Source organism: Lissotriton helveticus, chromosome 8, assembly GCF_964261635.1.
Source record: "Lissotriton helveticus chromosome 8, aLisHel1.1, whole genome shotgun sequence".
Classification (NCBI taxonomy): Eukaryota; Metazoa; Chordata; class Amphibia; order Caudata; family Salamandridae; genus Lissotriton; species Lissotriton helveticus.
In genome coordinates this window covers 1,383,684,940-1,383,706,457 of record NC_136069.1, presented here as the reverse complement: position 1 = coordinate 1,383,706,457, position 21,518 = coordinate 1,383,684,940, and the positions used below count along the sequence as shown (strand labels likewise).

General features: G+C 43.4%; 1 protein-coding gene across 1 annotated transcript in view; it reads right to left on the bottom strand.

The window, feature by feature from the left end:
• Window positions 1-21,518, bottom strand: part of ROBO1 (roundabout guidance receptor 1) — a 1,545,337-nt gene that overhangs the window by 737,498 nt on the left and 786,321 nt on the right. The window contains exon 3 of the mRNA XM_078658344.1: window positions 13,475-13,558. Within this exon, the coding sequence (XP_078514470.1) occupies window positions 13,475-13,558 (84 nt within the window). The remainder of the gene's footprint in view (window positions 1-13,474; window positions 13,559-21,518) is intronic.

Here is a 21,518-nt window from a genome sequence, read left to right as displayed (position 1 = left end):
AAGAAAGTCTTACATTACTTACACACCAAACAGACAGACATAGACTTATTACATGAAATGCACCTTTCCCCTATGGAATCAGACAAACTAGGGCAAGATTGGGTGGGTAAAGTCATCAGCAGCAGAAGAACCTTTATCAATGTGCTTGGAGCCTTCTGCTGAACCATGCAGCTCCAAGCAGTGCAGAGTGGTGATACTGTTTTACCGTACTTTGGCATGCAGAGTCCTCCAGATGTGGGCAGATGTGGACGATAGATGGGTCTTCGCAAAGTTTTGTATACTAAAACCCTTAATCATAGTCAGTTCGCCTATGCCCCATGGCTTGCTTAAAAGACTCCCTTCCTAACTCACCTCTTGCAGCTCCTGCAAGAGTTTGGAAGGATGCCTGTCCTCCTGGGGGTGACTGGAACATGGCTCCAGACATGTCAGGCCAAATAGATGTGAAACATGGATGTTACAGGGTGCTGCTTCATGACCATCCTCTCTTACTCCAACAGGACTCAAGCCCAGATTGATTATTGCCTACTTCAGGGGAGCCTACTCCTCCATATAACACAATGTGACATTTTGGAAGGGGGAATTGCCAACCACTGCCTGGTTCATCTTGATCTAGACTTGGGGCTCACCCCTCAGTTGTGAGGTTACACAGGGCCAGTGCACAAACACTTCCATTTAACATGTTCAATTTTAAAGTAGACATTTTTTGGAACAATCAGTTTTAGCACACATTTGCACTGTGAGCTAGCCAGGAACTACGTCAACATATTCTCATGGTATGAGTGGACTGAATCCAACAGTGTTTTTACACTTATGTGGCTCAAATGCACAGTTTTACTGAATTATTAGGAACTGTATGACACCTCCACCACTAATCCTTTGGATGATGAAGGCATTTGCCTACAAAACCCCAGAGGGAAAGCACAGCTCCGCAATCATCTCAGTACTTACATCCTAGACAACAAGGACTTGGTGGGCTCCCAAAGAGTCCTCTGGGTAGTGTGTAAGACTATGCTGAGGAGGCAATTGATGCAGGACTCCACTTTAGTGAAGTGTAAGACTCAATCAGATCTATGTCCCAGAACGTAGTTCCTTCAATCATATAGGGACACTGTCACATCTCCCGTGACGCGTTAAAGATAACCCCACAGAGATGTTGGCATTCTCACTAATCGCCGAAAAGGCGTTTCACCAAGTCAAATAGCCTTACCTTTTCCTGGTAATGTCCTGCATGGGCTTGGGGAACAAATTCAAGAGTCCACCTTTTATATGACTTCCCCTCAGTTGAAGTGTCCTCCGGAGGATTTCTCTTCAAGACATTCCGGGTTGACCACTCTACCCAACAGGGTCATCCTGTGTCTCCTCTTCTTATTCTTTGAACGATCAAACCTTTATCAACTGCAATCAGTGGATCACTGGAGGTACTAGGAATCCCCACACAAGCCGGCGAGACCAAGATCCTGCTCTATGCAGATGACATCCTGCTTCTTCTGTCTCAAATCAATCCCCGATAGCAATAGGTATGTCCATCATCGAGGATTTCTCAGAGCTCTCAGCTTATATGCTTAACTGGGCAAAGAGTGAGGACCACCTGATGATGAGAACTACCACCCCCGCGTGTACCAATGATATACAACGTGACCTGAGTGCCTCATGGGCTCCTCTATGGGGGCATTCAGCCTTATAGGTATGGTAGAGGACAACCTCCTCCCCTTCCAGGAATGTACTTGGCAGGACTTCTTGAACTGGTCTCATCTTAACCTGTCTCTCTGGTGAAGGGTACAAAAGGTGAAAATTACTGTGTACCCACACTTCCAATACACGTTTGGTATGATACCCCTCGAAGTTCCCTAATCATTGCTTGCATGGATTGAAGGCAACATTCAATCCTATGTTTGGAGTGGGTGAAAGTTGCACATCAGCACCGACTCAGGTCTGATAAGTCAGCCAGGGGCCTGAGACTGGTCTATCTCACCTCATACCATTTGGCTTACCACCTCTCTCAGGTTGAAGTCCACCTGCTCTTTGATCAGTAAGGTCAATTTTGGGCATGCCTAGAATGCCACCTTATTTTACCTGTGACTGCTTTTGCCCCCGTACCTTTCGCCCAAGGTTCCAAGAGTGGCCGCACACCTAATCCTGGCAACTACTTCATGTGCCTGGTGGGAAGCCGACCAACTTCTGGGAGTGGCCCTCTATGTACACCAGCGGGCCCCCCTCTGGCACTACTCTCTGCTTCACATAGGAGGGCACCCGTTCCATTGGTCAACTTGTAGAAGTTGCGGCATACAATACCTTAATCGTTGTCCTGAATGGTGGCAGGCTCAAATCCTTTGATCAACTGAGTACAAAATTCAGGCTCCAATCAGAAAAAACATGGCTTCACCAACAGCTACTCCAGTGCTTCAGATCATCTAGAGCTCCACAGATTGATGAGTTACTACAATCACCCATACTACAGTATCTCCAGGACTTTGGCCGGTACAGGTTACTAGTATCCGATTTCTACACGGTTCTTATTAAAGGCTAACACTCTCTTGGCCACCAGACTTTTATGACAACCTCTCCTGGGAAATACTGGGCTTCCCTTCTCCTCGATGATGATGGAGCCCTCAGAGAACACTGCTTGAAGTTTCTCTACTTGAAAATATTGCGGGCTTGGTACTGGACCCCCCTGAATCTCTATAGGGCCAAAATTCTATCCCATGACTTATACTGGTGGTGCAACACCGCTCTCTGTGATCTTCTCCATGTTCGGTGATCCTGCCCAGTTATTGCCCCAGACTGGTCTTAAGTTTGGGGGCATCTATGATGGTATAGCTCCATCTGGATTACTTCCTTACCCCACCATGCTCTTTTCCATGAGTTCTCAGACCTCCCTGACATGATCTCTCATGACTGCAGATGGCTAGCCACGTCACTCGTTAGGGTCAAACTCTGTATACTTAGACACTGGAGACAGCCCTTCCTCCCCTTGTTGACAAGAATGGCTCTTTGAACTGTAGGACATAGCAGGATATGTAAAAAACGCTTACATTATTGTTAGACCTGTCAGCCTTATGGTGGTCTTTCCCCCAACCATTTTGCTTTCCTCTTCCATATTTGCTTATCTCGTTTTTGCTGGCCTTAAGACTGTGCACATTGTCACTGCTAACCCAGTGTTAAAATGCATTTGCTCAGTTCTTAAACCATGGTAACATTGGCTTATTCCTAATTGGCTTATTTCATTTACTTGTAAGTTCCTAGTAAGGTGGTACTACCTGTTCTCAGGGCCTGTATATTAAATGCTACCAGTGGGCCTGCATTGTGTCACTCACATAAGTAGCCCTTTAAACATGTCTCAGGCATTCCCTTGTAGCCTGTGTGCAGTTTTTAAGCTCCCATTTTGACCTAGCAATATAAACATTTTAGACATGCCCAAACCTTTCCTTTTAGTACCTCTACGTCATCCTTAGAGTATGCCCTAAAACTGCCCACAGGGCAGGATACAATGTATTTAAAAAGTAGGACATGTAATTTTAAGGTTTACATCTGTTGGTAGCAAAAAAGTCTTAAATTCTTTTTTTACTACTGTGAGGTCTACCTCTCCCATAAGCTAACATTTGAGTTACCTTATCACATTTAAGAAGCTATCATTTCCAAATGGGAGCAGGTCACCATTTCATGTTTGGTATCTTTGGAATTGTAATGAACAATACTAACTTATGGTAAAGTCAGAATTTATATTACAATGTTGAAAATGACACTTTAAGAAAGTTAGCACTTTCTTGCCTTAGCAAATTAGTGTAGCCTGTCTCTGGGTCACATGATTGGGTGCAGCAGACACTTGGGATTTGTGCATTCCTCCTAGACACTTAAACACAATAGAGAGCATAGAAGTGCCTAAAGGGCAATCACTTGCAGAATGCGAGGTAGGGGAGCTGGGCCTAGCCCTATTTAAACTTGAATAGGCTGTTTCCTGTTGCCACACAAAGGGCTGCATCCCCCCTGTAGTTAGTCTGGAGCCGGGACTGGGAAGGCAGGATGCCTGGGGACTTCAAAGGGAATTTCTAGAAGCTTCTCCTACCTTCCACAGGAAGGGTACCAGGTATAAGTACTGGACCTCAGATATCACCCCTTTAGAACACTTCTGGACCTGTGGTACTTTATCAGGAAGAAGGACTACTGTGCTGCCGGGGGCCTACCACTCTGCTGGCTGCTGCTGTACTGAACTACTGCCCTGCTGGGCTGCTGCCTTGCTGTGCTGAACTGCTGTTTGCTGCCTCTCACCTGGTGAGAACGTTTCAACCTGCATCTCTTGAATCCAGGACACCAAAGTGACTCCAAGGGCTGGTTGGCTGGCCCGCTAACCAGAGTCTCAGGGACGGAAGGCTCTAAATATTGAACCCAGCACCTGGACTCTGCCATCTGTGAGTCTACCCTGCCAAGTGGGGCCATCTTTGTCCCACACTCCTGCAAGTGGGAATGGTCCTCTGCCAGCCTTTGTGAATTCAGAAGAACCGACTCATCTTCTCCACTGCCCGGTGCAACCCTGAGCAGAACCGCTGCATCACCGCTGCTGCGTGGATTGGTACCTCTGCACAGACCCGCATTGCAGCCCATTGCCTCATCAAAACAGTTGCTGCGCAATACATCCTTAGCCCTCACATCCCTCGTCGATGGCAGCTTTGACAACGATGCTGGACTAGGCACTGCAGTTCCTCGAAACTGACACATTTCCTTAGCTGCATGACACATCTTCGACAAAGATCCTGCAATGCTCCACAAACCAGTATATAAGGTACTCTGTTCAGCAGGCCTAAATGGGTCCCTGTAGCCGTCCCGTGCTCCATCTTGGTCAGCCTGAACCTGTGATTTTGTCCTGGTCTGGCGTGACCAGATACCTACAGTTGGCGCTTTCAGCTGTTTGGTGCTTTAAACATGCATACCTCCAGTTCTACTGATTGGATTTTTGTTATTTTGGTCTTTTGTTTTTTTAAGCCTGACTGCTCTGTGCCAAGCTACCCGAGGGTTCTGTAGATGTTAATTTAGGGTTTGTGGATTCACCCAAAAAAGAATTGTGATTGCTGCTTGAGAAGTGTCTCACCCCCCTCAAGATCAGTCATAATTTCTTACAATTATGAATGATCAATTCCATATCTTCGAGTGGGTATGGAGCCCTCCTATGACTGGAGTGTCAGAATCCCTTGCCCACCACATCCCATCTCAGTCTGAGAAACACTGACACACAATAAGAAACAGAACCCCTGACATATTGAATCGGATGGCACCTGCCGACGCTCTGACACCATATGTACTGCTGTAGACTCCCCGAAATGCTTTTCTCCCATCATGCTCTCCCCTTTTCCTACCTTCTCCCTTCCCCCAACCTCCTTCCCCCCACCGTGCCGAGCAGTAGCCCAATCCCACTGACTAGGAGGATATACACACTGCAGTCGTCTCCCCAAATACCAAGGATGTGATCATACCTCGATTGCCTCAAGATTACATAGATACACTTACATCATACCGCATACCTGCACCATCTTCCCAAAGCTAGTCCTGGCTTGATTTCTGATGTACTCTCTTTTACTCCCCTTTGTTTTCTTTCCCTTTACGCTACATCGTGACGCCTGGTACTGTGCGTCACATATGAAATTCTCCGGTCTGCTCATGGCACGATCTTGTAAAAAGTTACATTTTCATTAAATAAAGGTAACAAAAATAAAGAAATATTTTAGGAGCCAGCTATATTTGTCTGTATAAGGAAATTGTTGTGAGAGTCCAGAAGACATAAATCAGGGTGTAGCCCGGATTTTAAAACCCATCTACAGTACTTATAATGGAGAAACTATTCAAGCTTAAGTCGGCTAACAGATCAACACATAACATATAAGAATAAACAGTGATTTGATGAATACTTAAACTTTGTGACGCCACAATATGCTAAGAGGTTGGTCTTGCAGTTTTTGCCTGGGGACCTTGCCACTTAAATAAGCCCTTTCTAATGCTGAGTGTTTTGCTTTTTTAAATCAAAACAATTATTTATTGTTTGGTTAATTAAAACCGTAGCAATGTAACATAAACACATTCAAATAGTTAAATATCCATAAAAACACCTAATACATCATTTTAATAGGTTGGGACTGCCCATACAATACAGCCATAGTTAGCATCCTTGTCGCCATTGTACGAATATCATTACTATGGCTTAAAATTACCATTTAAGGTGAAAAAGTGCCTCTATTTCGGTTCCTATCAAAACAGACTATTAGTTCAAAACTGAGTGTGATTTTTAAGTGCCTGATCATGCACTGAAAGGTACTTTAGTAATTTACAGTTCAGCTGGGGGTTAGATGGATCGAGGCATTTTATTATTGCGGCCCCACATGTACTAATCGCACCAGCAATGAAATCTTTTCTTAATAATGTGACGAGTGCTGTGTATAAATGAGGGCATATGCAAATCAAATTAATGAAATTCTCCTTTTTGTAACCGCAAAGTCTGCATGCTAAGGCACTGTTTTGTTTCCTGCTGGTCTGATCAGCTGAGTTGACAACAGGCCAAAATTCAGTGCCATCAGCCGTCTCTTTAAAGGCACCTAAATATGCCCAGATATTGCTCTTTTGTCCTTTTACTATCGAAACGGAGGGGTTGGATCCAGGAAGCGACTGAATGAGACTTGCTAGACAATGGATCAACCCCCTGATTTAAAAGTGATGTTTTTCAAGGTATACTTTCATTCCCTCATGCTCAGTCCCAATGTAGATGTTGTACCTGTAATACAGTTACGTTTTATAATGCACTTTTTTATGTGCATAATGATATGATCTTTCTAACTTTCCTCCATCTCGTATACCCGCATCCTGCCCATTTTACTCCTCAACAAAGATGTCTGCTATATTTTAATGACCTCTTCCTAGAACTTTTGTACCACATTTTTGCTGCAAACTTTGTTGAAAACAGACTAACATGTAAAAGAATTATGAGCCAGGCAGCCGGCTATAGTACCACATAAATATGTAAACTATTTTTTCAAATACGTTACGAAAGACAACATATTGTTATCCATTGGGCAACAGACTATATCGGTCATTTACAAAGAAACGTTTTCCCGAAAAGTGGTGACTGCACCGAGAGCAATGCATGATTTAATCAAGTTTACGTTTTGTTTTGATCAACTATGCTTCCTTGAGAAACTTGATTAATGTTGCAACACAGTTCTCGGCAAGAAGCCCATACTGTAGAGAATGTTTTCACGCAGCATGTCATATTGGGCATGGACTTTATCAGTGAGGTAGGCGTGACTTGCTGCAATTACCAATCTGGCCAATCAGAAAGCCATAAAGCAATGGACCAAAAAAAAAGAAACCAAATACAACTCAATTACGTTCCAAAGTTTGAGAAAAGGAGTGGGTTTTTTAAGTATTTATTTTAACTGACAATATATACGCAATAAATTGCAGTGTAATACCATGAAAGCCTAAACTCTCAAAGCGGACACCAGGAGTAGTAAACAATAAATGTGTTGCTCTTCAGCCCATCTGTGAGTAGTAGGCAACGTGAAGGTCACCAGGCCCAACCGTGACCTTAATTCCGGCCTACCCTCGTAAATTTGTGCCATCTGGACCTGCTTCCAATATACGCCAATCCAGGCAATGAGAAATGTCGTCTTTTCACATCCTGAATGGGGGGGGGCAAGAATTCCCTATGGGGTGGTTTCAAAATGTCAGCGAAATTCCTTTCTTTGTCTTCTTTAATGCAGAGCCTGCTGTAGCGGGAAACGTCTGGTTAGCACTCCATACTTGACAGCATCTAACTTGGCTGACTTCTTGTTATTCCCCTCTCTGAAACCAGCACAAACCTCGTAATAAGTTAGGAGTGAGTAAGCAAAGGATCATCTATTCTCCAATAGCCAGGGTGTCAATCGCAAGCACAATAAATAATACCCCTTCTTCCCTGTGGGCTGTTAAATGCATCCATAATTGTGGAGCGTGTACCCCTCACACTTGTGGGCCTAACTACTTCACTAATGACTGCCATGCCCCTGCCACTCTTACTACACTTACCATGCATGTACTTCATGACAGCTGCTGGAGCTACATGAAGACAACTTTTTCTCCTAAAGGAAAATGTTCTCTCTTAATGGTAGGTTTTTATGATTATAATCTTTTAAAGTCAACCTTGTGTGGTATGGACCCAACCAAATAAGTTACCTCTCCTCTGACGCCCCATACATTGGCAGAACTGGCCAGTTATACAATTACATAATTTTGTACACTATCTGGGTTGTAATAATGACTATGTCCTGGCCAAGGGACCAGAAGGGACTAGTGGATATTGTTATTAGGAGCAATACTTCCTGGCAGAAGTTTGGAAACTCTGGATTGGTACCCTGCCCTCCATTACCTCTCTTATTTTATAGATGAATAAATTCTCTGTCAAGGGAAAAATATTTCAAACAAACCCTAACCCAGGAAGTGCCACTTCTTAATGTACAGAAAATATAGTGTTATGCAATTTATTGCACTAAGCAGATTCTTCCTTCCTTTGAAAATATACACAGATTGCAAAACTAAAATAGGCAGAGTTGATGAATTAGGTAACCTCGGCTCTTTACTGATTCCACAGGACTGCACTAACAGACTAGGTAGTTAAGATAATCACCTTGGCTGTTTTCCATGTTTGATGGCTGTTCTTCAAGGAAGAAATAGACTAAACCTCTTGTTACCTGAGGCGCTTGTTTGAAGCACAAACTACAAATCTCTTTTTGAGGTAGTATGCAATAGATAAACAAAGTGACATCAATGTCCGTTGGATTTACTTGTGATATTTCTAGCTCAGGGATTGCACAGTAGAACCAGGAACATTTTAAATGCATTCAGTTAGTCAATTAAAGTATCATTTTGCCATAATATCTTAGTGTAATGTTTCATTGGTGCCACTAATGTGATGAGTATTGCAAGAAGCTGAGAGAGGCAAGAGAAACACACTGCTTTTGGCTTAGCTCTGTATTTTTCTTACTTTTGACAGGTTGGAAAAATAGCCACAATTGACAAATGCACTCCAGATAGGAAAGGAGTAGAAGGAATGAGCTTAAGGCCCACAATGTAAGTGGGTTCTTTCAGAGAAAACAGGGAATCTACCTCAATCAGTATTAGGAGGTATTTGGTAACAGTCCTAGCAGTATCACCGTAGAAATAGAAGTAAGGTTCCAAGGAATATCATCAAATGGCCAACTTCTTTAAACAAATTTAGCACTGGATGAAGCAAATATTCTATTACTGAGCCATAATGGTCAGAAAGAAACCATGTTTATGGCACAGTGAACCAAACCAAACTCCCATTCAATTTGGATAACATAATGGTCTCCTCCCCACCCCCCATTTCCAGTTTAGAAGGCGAATCGTTTGGGGGGCAGTCTCCTATCATGTCAACTTCTTTTCCCAGAAATGAAATGCAATCAACAAAATCTTGCCTCATCACCTACGCCTGATACACAGGATTCTATGTAATAATGCTCCATAGATCATTATTGGCATAAAATGTCATCAAACCTCACTCCAGCTCGAACAATGCCTCACTGGTTATCCATAGAAGAATGATCCCACTTTAAAGCACTGAAGCTTCACTACTGTACACTGATACACGGGAAAGGGCCTTGCTAAGGACTTCCAGGCATACTGGACTTCGTAAGGCCCGAAGTTGTCCGCCTTGACATTTTTAACCATCTCTCTACTGAGACGAAAACACAGAGGGCCTGTTTAAGAGTTTGGCGGGCGGGACACTCCGCCATGTTTGTGACTGAGTATTCCAGCAGCTGAATCCGGCCCAGAATGTTAAATCTCTTAAGGTCTATCTTAAACCTTAGAGAAAATCCTAACCCCTAGGAAAATTCTCTAATATGACATACAACTTAGGGCCCTATTACTATGTCGGGCGGAGTTTCCTCCGCCTGACATTGTCTCGGTCATGGACCGACCAACTCCCGGTCGGCAGTCCTGACCGACTGATAAGGATGCCACCGAACACTGTTTGGGCGCATTCTTATACTTTACTATGTGAGCATGTATTCCAGCCGGAATGCATGCTCCCATTCTAAAATTGGAGGTGCAGGTCATCACTGTACCCCTTAGCAGGCCCCTTAAGTGGTGCAAGGATCAACAAGGGGGCACCATTGGAAGCCGTGCATTCTAAGTGGCCCTGCTGGGGGGCCCCCAAAGTCGTGTTCCGACAGCCTTTCTGTGTTGGAAAGGCCGGCACGGTAAAGCTGCCGAAACCCAACATCGTAATCCCTTGGGCGGAAAGAGCTGCCTTTGGGATTACTGACCACATTCCAACGGGCAGACGGGCTCTCCGAGCCCGTCAGAAACCAGTCGGAATGACTGATCGATTCCTTTCTGACTGCCTCCATCATAATGAGGCGGTCGGAAAGGAATCTGACCAACATATTACGATGCAGTGGGAAAGTCTCCAACCGACAGTCTGAGCCTTTTCCGACCGCATAGTAATGGCTCCTTGGTTTTAAAGTCCCAAGGTTTTGAAGGGGCCTTACTGTCCAGCCCATTTTGTCTACATTAAGAAGAGGAAACAGCATGTTACATCCCTGCTTTCCACCCAGGCATGTTGCACCATGACCAATAACCTCTGCCATTCGGTGTGAAGCATCTGGCTAGTTAGATGTTAAGACTGACGTCTAACACATTCTAATCAGCCAGCAGTGACAGCATTCTATAAACTTCGTATTAACATGAGGCATTGTCGTCCTCAATAGAAGGTAATACTCAAGCAATCAGACCTTACAACTGAGGCACTTCTGGACTGCAAGAAAACCATGGGCATTTCAGTGTTCATGAGTACAAGTCTTTGCACCTTTGCACCCCTGCAGTGCTCTCTGAAGCTGCTGAATTAGCATGTGCTCCAATTTATAAATTAACAAATAAAATAAGAATAAACAGCGTATGCTCTACATGACTTCTGAAATTGCGATCTAACAAAGGAAGACTTTAGTGTATGTTTTTGTCCCTCTCTTATCACTCTACAAGGCAGTCCTCACTTAACATGTATTCCTCCAGTGTGAAGTATGTACTTTACGAGAATCACAAGCCATGTCACACCGCTGTAGCACATGTGATTTCCCTTACAAGAAGCCCTTTATGAGAGATAAAATACATCTTAATTAACTGCCCATTGAGTTCTGATGTGGGGACATGGTGATCTTACCAATAACAGCCGCATAAAATGTACGGCTGCTAGATAACCTTGCAGGGCCAAGAAAAAGTAAGCAACAATCACATAATGACCTATTAGAAATCGAACTAATGGTCTCAAAGTTATATTGCATTTTGTAATATAATCTGGTTAACTACAACATTTCCATAAGGTACTAATTTACCAGGTATAATTGCACTGTTTTTTAATTGATTTCTAATTTTATTCTCTCAAATCAATACACGTGATTTTGATGCATTGTTTACGGAGAAGGACAATTAACTGAATAAACTTATATTGATTAGTTGATTGATTTATTGAAAGATTGACTGGTGGCTCACGAAAAATACTTGACTCCTCCCTTGCCATTTTCACAACACTCACTCCTCTTCCTTTCTCTCGTTGGGGGGTAGTTATCCAAATAGCGTTCTCAGTTTTTCCCCCTAAATTAATTTTATTTCTGTATATTCTCGCCACACATTGGCTCAGGATGCAGCTGATTCTCTTGAGCTGTTTACATGAAAGTGATGCTCAGCCCAACACGTAGGGAAATACAGGTGAGCAATGAAGTCGATATGGCTTTTGCACACAGGCCAAGAGATGGGGATCCCTGTCATGGCTGATGTCATATTGCCTTGGTGGAAATCAATTTTTGTCCATCGCTATAGTCTTTTCACACCCTTGTGTAATGTTTATTTGGTCAGAACCTGCAACCCATGGGGAATATCCCTTTCTGCAATTAACATGTAAGCAACCAGCCGTGAAAGTCAGTTTTATGGTAATTATACATAAAGCAGAGGAATGCAGCTCTACTGTTATACAAAAACAGCATGGTAAGGAATGCAGCTTAAGAGTTAATAGAATGGACCACACATATCAATATATCATAGTTTTACAGATGGTGAAACACTGATTAAAGTAATTTTGCATAATACCATCAGAGTTCATGTAAAATCACAAAGCAGACTGTCTATGACACAGAGATGTTTAATATCTGTGTGGAGCATCATTAGTTAATTTTCTGAGCGGAAAATGTGAGGTTTTGCCAATTATGTATAACAGGGTTTTCAATTACAAAAACACACTTCTCCTGAAACAAATTCACAAATATTAGGTCATATATTAAGGCAAAAGTAAACAATTTTTGGGTGCTTAAAGTGTTTATTTAATGCAGTCTACGAATTAGCAAGAAAACACACTTTTTTAGAAATTCTTATGATGTTAAGAATTGTTCACTTAAAGCATAAACTCGCTAGACTAGGCACATTTTCTGAGCTGTAATACAATTAAGAAAATTGACTGCATGTCACTTCTGATTACACAAGAAATATTTAACTCCAGGGCATGATGTATGTGCACACAATGCTGTAAAATAAAGAAAAAGGCAGTAGAAACATGCTTTCCAGACCAATTTAAAATATAATCACCTGAGTCTAAGCACACATACAAACATCTATAAAATATAATATTATTCCATAAAGTGCATCTTTCCTTGAATAGGCCCGTATCGTAATGCATTCTAGGTGGTTTCAATCAACTTCCCGAGTGTGAATGAATTTTGGAAAGTGCAGTAATCTCAGGGTAATAAAATGCTAAATATGAATAGTTTATAATGAGGGGAGCCAAAAATACATTTCAACATACAACTGTGCTGAAAAGGGCACCGCATAGATCCTGTTTAAAATGTCCAGTGAAGTCCAAAAATAAATGCAAATTGTACAATAGATCAAAACAGTCTTCACATTTCTGTCATACATAATTACTTGCAATAGAGTTTGTGTGTTTACCTGCGGATTTTGATAAAGAGTCTCGCCAGGATATGTAATAAAACAGAAACCAGAAAGCCAACACTTAGGTCATTATGGGGCAATGTGTTTAAAGTGTCATTCAGTTTCCTCTTTGAGCCATCTCTTAACTTTGACAAGAGGACAGATAGAAAACTCAAATGACAAGAGTGAGAGAAATTGATGTGAAACTGATGTGTCCAAGTGTGGGAATATAGCCCATTGGATGTCACACAAAGCTCTAATGAACAGTGAACTTCACACTTCCGTGTGCAGCTGCATACCTAATCGTGCTTCACAACAAACAGGGATGTTCTACTAAAAGTGAGAGCTTCTGCAAAAGCGACAGTATTACAAAGTGGAAGGTGGTTAATGAGGAGGGATAGATGCCAGTATCAAAGATGGCGGGGCAAGTGCGTGTCAAAGTTCAGGATGGAGTGAGAGGCTACATAAAACAACCATGACAGGCCTGCGAATTAGTATTAATAAAAATCCACTGTACCTGTGTAGCCCAGCGAGTTGTCGTCATTGTCCGAAGTGGGAAGCGGTGTCCCGTTGTCGTTCACTCTCTCGACGTCCTCGGAGTCTGTCAGAAAGAACATCAGAACTGTTGGTGGGTCCATGGCAGAAATAGTGGATGCAACTTTCAGCAGCGCATGTCCAGACACAAAGGCATCCCCACGCGACAGCCACACGCACAGTGAAAGCAGGCAGCAAGCATTCCCTCTGCACAGCCTGTTGTATGCCGACCTTGATAAACTAGGTGCCAACATGGCGCATTACAGCCCAAACGCCTCTTGCTGTGGAATATCGGATTTTTGATCCCCTTTGCTCCTCTGTCCTTTCACTGCCACCCACCCCACAGCCTGTCAAGTGCTAAGTGTGGACATGGGGCACCGGCCAGCGCGAGCTGTGAGGAGCATATGGGGAAGTCGGGCTTCTGACTGCCGGCTTTGCTAATTTTCGACCTTATTGTTAATCAAAGCTATTGACTGTGATCACTCGACATCATCGCTTCATCTCATGGCAATTACAGACTCTGGGGACTTTTCCTCTTTGTGGGGAAGGGGAAAGAACGGTGGTGTGTCCGGGCTGGAGGAGGGGAGGGAGCTGCCATTTATGTGGAGCAGGGACAGAGCTGAAACGAGGCACAGGCCTCTAAAAAACAGAGGGGCCCAGAGAGCATCTGTGGGGTGGCAACAGTTTTTTGTTGTCTGCGGAATAAATTGTTTTTTTCATTAAAAAAAATAAGCATAACAAAACCAAATTCCCAAGTCCGTTTTATTCAGAAGAAAACCCCAAAATGTTTGCAATGCAATACCCAAAAACCTGGTGGCTGCCTACCGGACAGAGCATTTCTTCTATAGCAAAAACATGAAAACAGGGAGGCAAGTTCAAACACACACATGCTTCGGATGGCCTGGTATTCAGCGATGCACACTCTTTATCAGCATACCAAGCCCACAGTTAAGAAAAATAATGCAAATGGATATCATTCTTTCAACATTTGTAGAATAAAAAAAATGCACTGCAACTGCTACCCCTTGCTTGCATTTTGCTACCACTGGTCTGAGGAGTCACAAAGTCGTGACATGAATAGAAAGTACACAAACAGTCGAAATCCCTGTGTTTCATGTACCGTATCCAGCCCATGCACTTTCCAGACCCTCTCGTAAGCAAATGGGAAGCTTTTGAAGGGCTAAATAATCAGGGACGGCTCCTCCGTAATGGTGGAGGAGCGTCACCCCACTGAGTCAGTCACCGAAAAATAAAATGATAATAAAACAATATTATCATTTTTTTTCCCCGCTGACTGAATGAGCCAGGGAGTGTTGGGCAGGGATGGGCCAGGCAATTACAAGTAGGAGTGGTAGGTGCACTGTAACGTCCACATGTCGGTTTGGTCAGTAGTCTTAGGCCGGCCAAACAGACATGCGCACTTAGGTTTCTCCGACCCAGCTATGTTGCACAGATAGGTTGGAGAAACAGCACAGACTCCCAGGCACTGTCTCGGTGGCAAACCCGGCAACTCAGACCAATTCTGGTGCTGCTGTCATGCTATTGAGATCAGCACTGGGATTGGGTGGGGTGCCTGTGCTGATGCCCCAGGGCCTCCTGGGACACCGTCAGGAGCAGGAGAGAAGAGGAGCACTGAGGTGGCCGGCAGCATCGGCAGCAGGACAGGTACGTCTTTCTTTTTATTACTATTTCCCTAATTCCCTTTCTCCCCCACCCTTCCTTCCCCCCCCCCCACTTGGTTTTGCTGTGGCTACCACTGCTGAATATGGTTTTAGTTGGCAAACTTATGGTGTCATCATGGGGAAAGTGGTACTGTTATAGCCAATACTTTGTTTTATCGACTCTGTTCCCACTTGTGGTGTCAGCATAGTATTACGTATTGACAGGCGAAAACAATGCCAGTGTGGTCACAGCGCCTTGCTGAGGGGCTTTATTTAGCCATCAGTTAAGGGGGGGGTCAGTTTAGTGCACTATTTAATGTGTGGCATTTCTTATGAGTCAGGTTGTGTACATAGAATCAAACATGGCCAAGAACATGGTTAATGTGCTAGGATGTAAAACTTTGGCTGTAGTGTCAACTGCGCAAAAAACAAAGGGGATAATGGACTAAGTGTTGAACATTGCAAGCACTCACCCCCAGTCGACTGATCTGGGTTTAATCCGTCAACATTCTTTAGCTCACTCCACCACCCCAGTTCAGACATGGATATATGCAAATCAGTCTGACCTTGTACCTCATGTGAACAGTCCAGCCTGAACTGCCAAGCCTTGTCTTCCCTGGACCGGACCAAGCACAGGGTCAAGACTGATTTGTACATAGCTGGGTCTGAACTGAGGGGGCGAAGTGAGCTAAAGAATGATGATGGATTCAACCCAGATCTGTGACTGGAGGTGAGTGTCTGAAAAGTTCCAGCACTCCGCCCATCATCTCCTTGTGTTTGCGTAGTATCAACTGCAGCATTTCCGTTTGATACCCTATGAAAATTATAGTTTAAAAAAAATTCAAAAAACCTAAATGTTCAAACACTCGATGGCTAGCCAGAATCCTGAGACCTGAAGAGGCTGAAATAAAATTGCCCAGATAAGTGGCATTTGCACTGTCTGACCCAAGGTAGGCTTCTGTCTTCCTCTGCTAAGAATGACAAATCAAACTTTGATTCAGATTTCATCATTATCTTAGATTGCTTTACTTCCAGCCAGAACAACTGGGACGTCCTAAAAGGTGGCATATTGGAGCTGTATAAAATAAATACATAAAGGCAATAAACTCTTTTTCATTAATGTCCAGCTGCAGATGATTTGAAATGATGCACAACAATAGTAAGTATTACTAACTGCATCTGAGCAGTAAGCTATTCTGGTCACACTAACACTATTCTACAAGAAGGGAATATGTCCCTGCATCCCCAAGTTCTTTACTTGCTGCATGCAAATAATTAATATTAGCGGAGTCACTGGACCATGAAAAGTACATATTAATCAAGGGGGTGGGACAGAGGGAACAATGGTGAAGTTATGTTTGTTATGTAATGTGTATTTGTATAGTGCAAAACTCACCCAGGACGGTATCCTGGCACTAAAGCAGGACCTGTAAAAGCAAAGCCAGGGCCAGGCTATGTGAAAAGCCAGGTCTTTAGTTTCATGCGAATTTCAAGAACTGAGGAGATTGCCCTAATGTTCAGCAGTAGGCCATTCCAGGCTTTAGGGGAAGAGGGGGGGGGGGTATAAGAGAAGGCACGACCCGTGGATCTGATTCTGCATAGGCAGGGGGCGGGTGTGCCGGTAAGACTCTGGTAGGTTTGTGGTAGTTCATGCAGTTGTTCAGGTACATGGGGCTAATGTTTGGTAAGGCTTTCTATGTGTGCTTTAGGAGGTTAAAGAGCGCCTGTGTGCGGATTGGGAGCCAGTGCAGGTCTTTGAGGTGCTAAATGATGTGAGTGAGTGGTGGGAGATTTAGGATGAGCTTGGCCGCTGAGTTTTGAATAGTCTGAAGTTTTCTGGTCAGTTGAGCATTGATTCTGGCATAGTGCACATTACTAATGTCAAGCTTGCTGGTGAAGAGACCTGTGGTGCTGGTTCTGCGAGTGTAGATGGGGAGCCATTTAAAGATCATCTTGAGCATCTTGAGTGTGAGGAAACGGGATGAAAACTACATTCACTGGGCGGTCATGGGGAGTTGATTGAGATTACTATTCTGCGGTTCTTTACGTGGATTGTCGAGTGCATTAGTCTACCAGGTGGTGTCTTAGAGCGAGGTGTCTTTGCTGAAGATTACTACTTCCTGCTTGTCTGCATTGACCGTGAGACAGTTCGTTTTTATCTATTTGGCAATTTTTACCATGCAGGTCGAGAAATTGGTTTGGCTAGTTGGAGGGGTAGAGTATGAGCTGGATAACATCAGCACAGGACATGATACTGATTCCGTAGGCACGGATGATACTGGTGAATGGGGTTATGCAGGCATTGGACAGAGTGGGGCTGAGTGAAGATCCTTGTGGAACTCTGCAGATGAAGTTGGTGGTTTCCGAGGTGCACAAGGCCAGGCAGAACAACTGGGTGCAGCCTTTAAGGAAGGAGCACATCCAGTGAAGTGCAGGTCCTTGGTGCCAGCTTCGTGCAGTTATTGGATAAGGCTTGGGTGAGAGATGGTTTCAAAGCCTATGGAAAGGTCCGGTAGAATGAGGGCCACAGAGCTGGACTGGCTGTAGCGGGCACTGGGCGTGGAGGCCGGTTTTGGGCCTCTGGAGGCTGTTTATGTTATTGGGGGCCAGTTTTGCAGTATTGCCTCCAGTAACAAAAGCAGCTGCAGTGTTTTCCATGTGCACCCTCCCCACCTCCCCCATCCCCACCCCTCCCCCCGCTGCCAGCCCGACTCAGGGGCCGGTTTGCATTCCAATCTGGCCCTTGAGGGCCGTGGTGTCACTGCTCTCTTTCTGAAAATATGACAATTGTAAACAAATTACTTCAAGGGTTCCAGTCTAAAAAAATTGTCTGAGTTCTAAAGTATCTGCTGGTTGGTACTGATTTTAATTATGCATGGAAAGAATGTGCTATTAGGGGGTGCACAAAATCTTGAATTTTGACAAGTAGGCAGGCCTATGAGGGCACCAGGAGAATTTCTCAATGAGCACCAGCTGCATTAAGCACCTGTTCCTCAAAAGTCATACCTCCAGATTCACCTCATGTTCCTCCTTCATGTGGCCCAGAAGCTATTGCCAAACTGGGGAGAAACAAGGGGAAGGTTCCCCTGACAACTCTAAGGGGAGCACACACCTTCTTCTGTGATGGTGGAAAGGAGATCATTCTCTTTGCTGCAGGTTCATTTTTTTCTGTCACAATATCAGAGAACTTTGGTATGCAGGAAGAGGTGCACTGTCACTCTAACTCTGTAGAAGTATGCCAGGTACTTATACCGGAATGTCATACCCTTAGCAACTCCCTGGACGATAATGAGGGCCTGCAACCAATCAGAATATAGCATTCTGGTTTTAATTCTAGTGCCGCTGTATAATAATTCATAGTATTGATGAATTACAGCATTTGTATGCAATAATTCAGATTTTGTGCTGAATAAGCAATTTCCTTGCATTTTATGTTTTTTTCATCAAACCAGCAGACATTTGTCATTGAGCGAAATGCATTAAAGCATAACAATCTATACACTCAAGCCTCGGTTACATTTCTGGATAAAATCATTTCTATGAAACAGAATTTGTAAGAAAAGTATTGAAGCATTGTGTCATGCAACACGGCTTTCCTAGCTAATATTAACTCCACACTGCAAACATAGGTTAAGATTAGCAGGATTTAGGGTCAATAGTCCGTTCTCCAGTGTGATGACCTTTTGTGTACAGACATTGATTGGGTCAGTGTTGCAACTTACAGCTGAAATTGAGTGGAATGCAATGGTCCATATCTTGGATTCAGAAAATACTCTACACAGGCCTTTGGGTGTTAGTAGAACATAGCAAAGAATATTACATTCAGCATGAAAACAGTGATTCTAGAACTGAAGCAAGATATTTCCCACGACCAGGGTTTAAGTGTACATGCAACACTTGGAATGAAACTCCATGTGGGAGCAGTACCATTTGCAACAGTTTGCAATTTTGCAATTGTAAGATAGTAATATTTCAAGATATTTTGCCATCTATAGGAACAGTTGATTAAATGTGCGTAATATTTTGTAAACTACAATTTAATCAGCTCCAGTAGTTATTTTGTTTTACAGGTTTACACAAATTGCTGGTATTTGACAAAATGATTGTAACATCATGGGCCCGAAGATAAATACAGCAAAATCATTGATATGAAAAAGTCGTCATCATAGGCTGTTTAATTAATTGCCAGTATGTTAGTGAAGATGAGGGCTGTCAACTTTAATAGCTAAATTAACAGTAACATACAGAGTGGAATAAAATGCGCGTAGAATCAAGGGCAAAGATTCAACAGGGTGCGTATCATGTGTAGGGACCATGGGCTATATGTATCAAAATACCCATTTGCGATTCCCAAATAGCGATTTTTAAGAAATCGCTATTTGAGAATCGCAAATGGGTATGTATGTACAAAATCGCATTTTTTTTTGCGATTTCTTAAAAATCCTTAATTGCGATTAGCAAATTGCGAATCACAATTAAGGAATACTTTCCCAATCTCTATGGGCCAAGAGGCCCATAGGAATGAATGGGAAGTTATTCTCAATTTGCGATTCGCAATTTGCTAATCGCAAATTGAGAATAATTACAAGGGTGCAGGGGTGTCCAAAGGACACCCTGTTGCACCCCCTGAAATATGCATGGGTGCACACGTGGCGGAACATACATGCCCTAAGGGCATATATGTGCGTCACATGGCACATTGAAAAATGCAAAAATGTGCACTTTTCAAGGAATTCGCAACTTACCACCAACTAGAAGTTGGTGGTAATTTGTGATTCCTTAAGGGCATTTTGCTAATTTTTTTTGCTACATACATTGCATTTAAATGCAATTGCAAAATAAGGAATCGCAAATTTTGTGATTCCTTTTATTGCACAAGATTTTGCTTAATACATTCCATTTAGCAAATTCGCATTCGCAAAGGCCGAAATTCTGCGAATTTCGGCCTTTGCGAATGCGAATTTTGCTTGATACATATGGCCCCATATGAGGAACATATGCGCTTTTGGAGGGCACTGCTATGTTCCTCTTTCTATGCTTCGGAACTGTCTAGAACCAATGCTTTTGGCTCTGTATTTCTTTCAGCTAGAGCCTGGCTACAGACAACACAGCTCGCTAACGGTGTATAGTGAGTGCCTCTTTCTTTTAAGAGCTGTGCTGTTTGTGGCTCAGGCACTAACTCACAGAAATTGTGGGCCAGATTGACATGGTTTTGGGTCACCCCTGCATCACGGAAGGGGGTGCAAGGGCGCCTCAAAACCTAAGTGACATTTGTCAAGCAACGCAAGGACAACTTGTGTGGCCCTACATGGCTTCATGAATCGGTAGTAACACAAGGAAGCGCAAACCGCTGCCTTGCATTACTCTGGGGCAGGGAGGCATTCTATGGGTGAAGAGTGGGTGTTCTCACGCATCCACCCATGGATTTTGGTGCATTGCCAGATTTACCATTTGTGTTAGACCTAGGAATGCGTCAAAATGCTACGCCTCCCCAGGTGCGGCATAACTAGGAAAAATATCTTTATTTCTCCTAGTTTTTTCCTCCAAGGATTGTTTTTGTGCAGAATGGTGTCCCTTCCTCCACAAAAACAATTCTGCCTACAAATAAAGCACCCTTGTGCCATAACGCAGGGATGCTATCATTGGCGCTAGGCAGCCAAAAGTGCGCAAGTCCTAGGAAAGGACAGGAGTGCACCATATAATGGTAAATACAGCACATTCCTGCCCTTTCCCTTTCACTCAGTGTAGCAAGGTGGCTTGCTGCGTTGCGCTGTATGAAAGAATAATAAATCACAACTCCCAAACACGGAGCAGTGATAGCCTCTCCCTAATCCCTGGTTCAAAGATGTGCCTTCTGCAATTCCAAGTTCAGTGCATGTATTTTGGATAGTGGAATATTTTAAAAACAGGAACACAGCTCTGCTCTATGGAGGCACACGTTCATGATATGGCCTGAGCCCAATTTCGAAACTTAATTCACCCAAAATGGCCACCTGTGCCCCAAAAAGATTGAGATCTAACCAAGTGTACCAGATCGGCTCATGCGGTGTACAGTGGAAAACAAGCACTACGTTTAGAGGTAGGGAGAGTAAGGGGTGTGTCGATATACAATTAACGTCTAGAAACTCCTAAGTTTGTGTGTATTAGCAAACATTTTGCTTTACGCACTGAAATTTCACCTAAAACAATCCCTGAAAAAGCCAGGGGTAATTGTGTTTTCTTAGTGGGAAAGATAAGCTACATCCCAACATTTCATAGAGGTGTAGGGGAGAGGATTTCAACATAAGCTAACATGATTTCCATATGAGGAAATTGACCAGGTCTGTCAAAATTCATAATTCTAGTGCCCTGCGGACTATTGTCACC